The sequence below is a fragment of the Amphimedon queenslandica genome, unplaced genomic scaffold, assembly GCF_000090795.2.
Source record: "Amphimedon queenslandica unplaced genomic scaffold, v1.1 AMPQUscaffold_12032, whole genome shotgun sequence".
Taxonomy (NCBI): Eukaryota; Metazoa; Porifera; class Demospongiae; order Haplosclerida; family Niphatidae; genus Amphimedon; species Amphimedon queenslandica.
The window spans coordinates 2,020-3,898 of NW_003547729.1; the positions used below are offsets into that span (position 1 = coordinate 2,020).

The following is a 1,879-nucleotide window of genomic DNA, read 5'->3' on the forward strand; positions in this document are numbered from 1 at the left end:
GTTAATGTATCACTGAGTAATAATGGAGGAGAATTCCTACCTACACCTTCTTTTGGATTTGGTAAGAAACTGCATGTGTTGTGCATTATTTAATATAGTCCTTCTTGTTGTGCTATTAGATCAAATAGGACCAGTTACTAGGATTGAGTCTTCAATAGACAACTGTTCTACTATTAATGTTTCTTGGAGTGCTCCTAAAATAGATCGTGATGATTTAGCAATAACACATTATGTGCTGAAAATACATGATAATATCACTGGCCAATTATTAACAAATGTATCAGTATATAATACCAGTTATCAGTTTGTGGATAAAAATTTGTTTATTCATCGTTATACATATGTTATAACTGGAGTTAATGAATTAGGAGAAGGAATATCTAATAATAATACATTCTCATATCAAAGAGGTACTATACTGGTTTTATATTGAACAATCACCAATTGAAATTTTTATAGTCCCTCCATCAGTTAAGAATACTACTGTGGCTTTTAGCAACTACTTTCAAAACACTGTCATTTTCCATTTCAACATACCAGTAAGAGATGCATACATTTTGTGTTTGACATATTGTCACAGATTATAGTTGAGTGTACTGGTGAAGCTCCTGAGAACGCTACTGTTACTATACAGTGTAATGAAACTGTTATATTTCATAACATATATCTTATAGTGAATTATCAAAATAATGTAACAGGATCAGTACCAATGCCACATGATAAATCTAGCTGCTCAGTTATAATTGTATTTAGTAATGCTATTGGTAGAAGTGAACCATTTTTATTAACATTTGGTAAGTCTAGATCTATCATGCAGCATAATGTAATGTAATGTATTATTTATAGAAACTACTACTACTGTTACTATCAGTGATACACAATCATCTTCAAAAGTATCTATGCCAGGTTACAATTAACATTCTAACTAAACAATTTATTCATTACACAGTTCTTGCTGGAGCTATTATTGGTGGCATTTTTGCTATTCTAGTACTAATAATTTTTACATGTATTTTGGTATTCTTATGTTATCGTATAAAGAAAAAAAAATTATCCAATGATGAAGTACATGTAAGTCTAGTAAGTTATAACTATTACATATTCACTATCATCATGACCTTATGGATTTGATTGTTTAGTCTCCAAAAGCATATAACCCAATCACCACTGAAATTGGACCTCTTGATGCATCTGAAATTGAGCCTCATTATGTGTCTGAAACTGGACTTCATGATGCATATGAAACTGGACCTCATGATGTGTCTGAAATTGGACCTCATGATGCATCTAAAACTGGACCTCATAATATGTCTAAAACTGGACCTCATGATGCATCTAGAACTGGACCTCATGATGCATCTGAAACTAGACCTCATGATGCATCTGAAACTGGACCTCATGATGTGTCTAAAATTGGACCTCATGATGCATCTGAAATTGAACCTCATGATGCATCTGAAATTGGACCTCATGATGTGTCTGAAAGTGATCAGGTAAATTTTATGCATAACATTTAAAGTGCACCTGTCCAGTGAGTTTTATCTATAATTTAATTTGCTTACATTTTAAAAATATGACCTGTATCAACCATAAAATGAATATTAAATAGTTACAGATCCAATTAAAATATTTTGTATATTTTAATTTCCTTATCATTGGCCACCATATTTTCAGCCTTTTCTACTACCCTGTTTCTATAGAGCTGTTATATTGTCTCTTCAAGTATGAGATAAGTTGTTTTTTTTGTTTTAGAGTGATGATGATCATGATGATAACTCTACTGATCAACCAGTATGTTCTATAACAATGTGCACAAAATAATTTTGCTGTTATTTTTGTAGCTTCTCATGAAATCCAGGATGGAATCAAAATCATTGAA

General features: G+C 31.5%; 1 protein-coding gene and 1 long non-coding RNA gene across 2 annotated transcripts in view; both read left to right on the forward strand.

Annotated features, from left to right (window-relative positions):
- Positions 1-468: 468 nt before the first annotated feature.
- LOC109588540 (uncharacterized) lies at positions 469-1,065 on the forward strand. Its single transcript, XR_002188231.1, has 4 exons — positions 469-539; positions 581-794; positions 847-906; positions 950-1,065. It is a non-coding gene; the product is annotated as an uncharacterized LOC109588540 (long non-coding RNA).
- Position 1,066: 1 nt separating this feature from the next.
- LOC109588538 (ring-infected erythrocyte surface antigen-like) overlaps positions 1,067-1,879 on the forward strand; it is a 4,234-nt gene continuing 3,421 nt past the window's right edge. Inside the window, exons 1-3 of the mRNA XM_020004688.1 lie at positions 1,067-1,080; positions 1,140-1,493; positions 1,753-1,791. Of these exons, the coding sequence (XP_019860247.1) occupies positions 1,308-1,493; positions 1,753-1,791 (225 nt within the window). The 5' untranslated portion in view covers positions 1,067-1,080; positions 1,140-1,307. The remainder of the gene's footprint in view (positions 1,081-1,139; positions 1,494-1,752; positions 1,792-1,879) is intronic.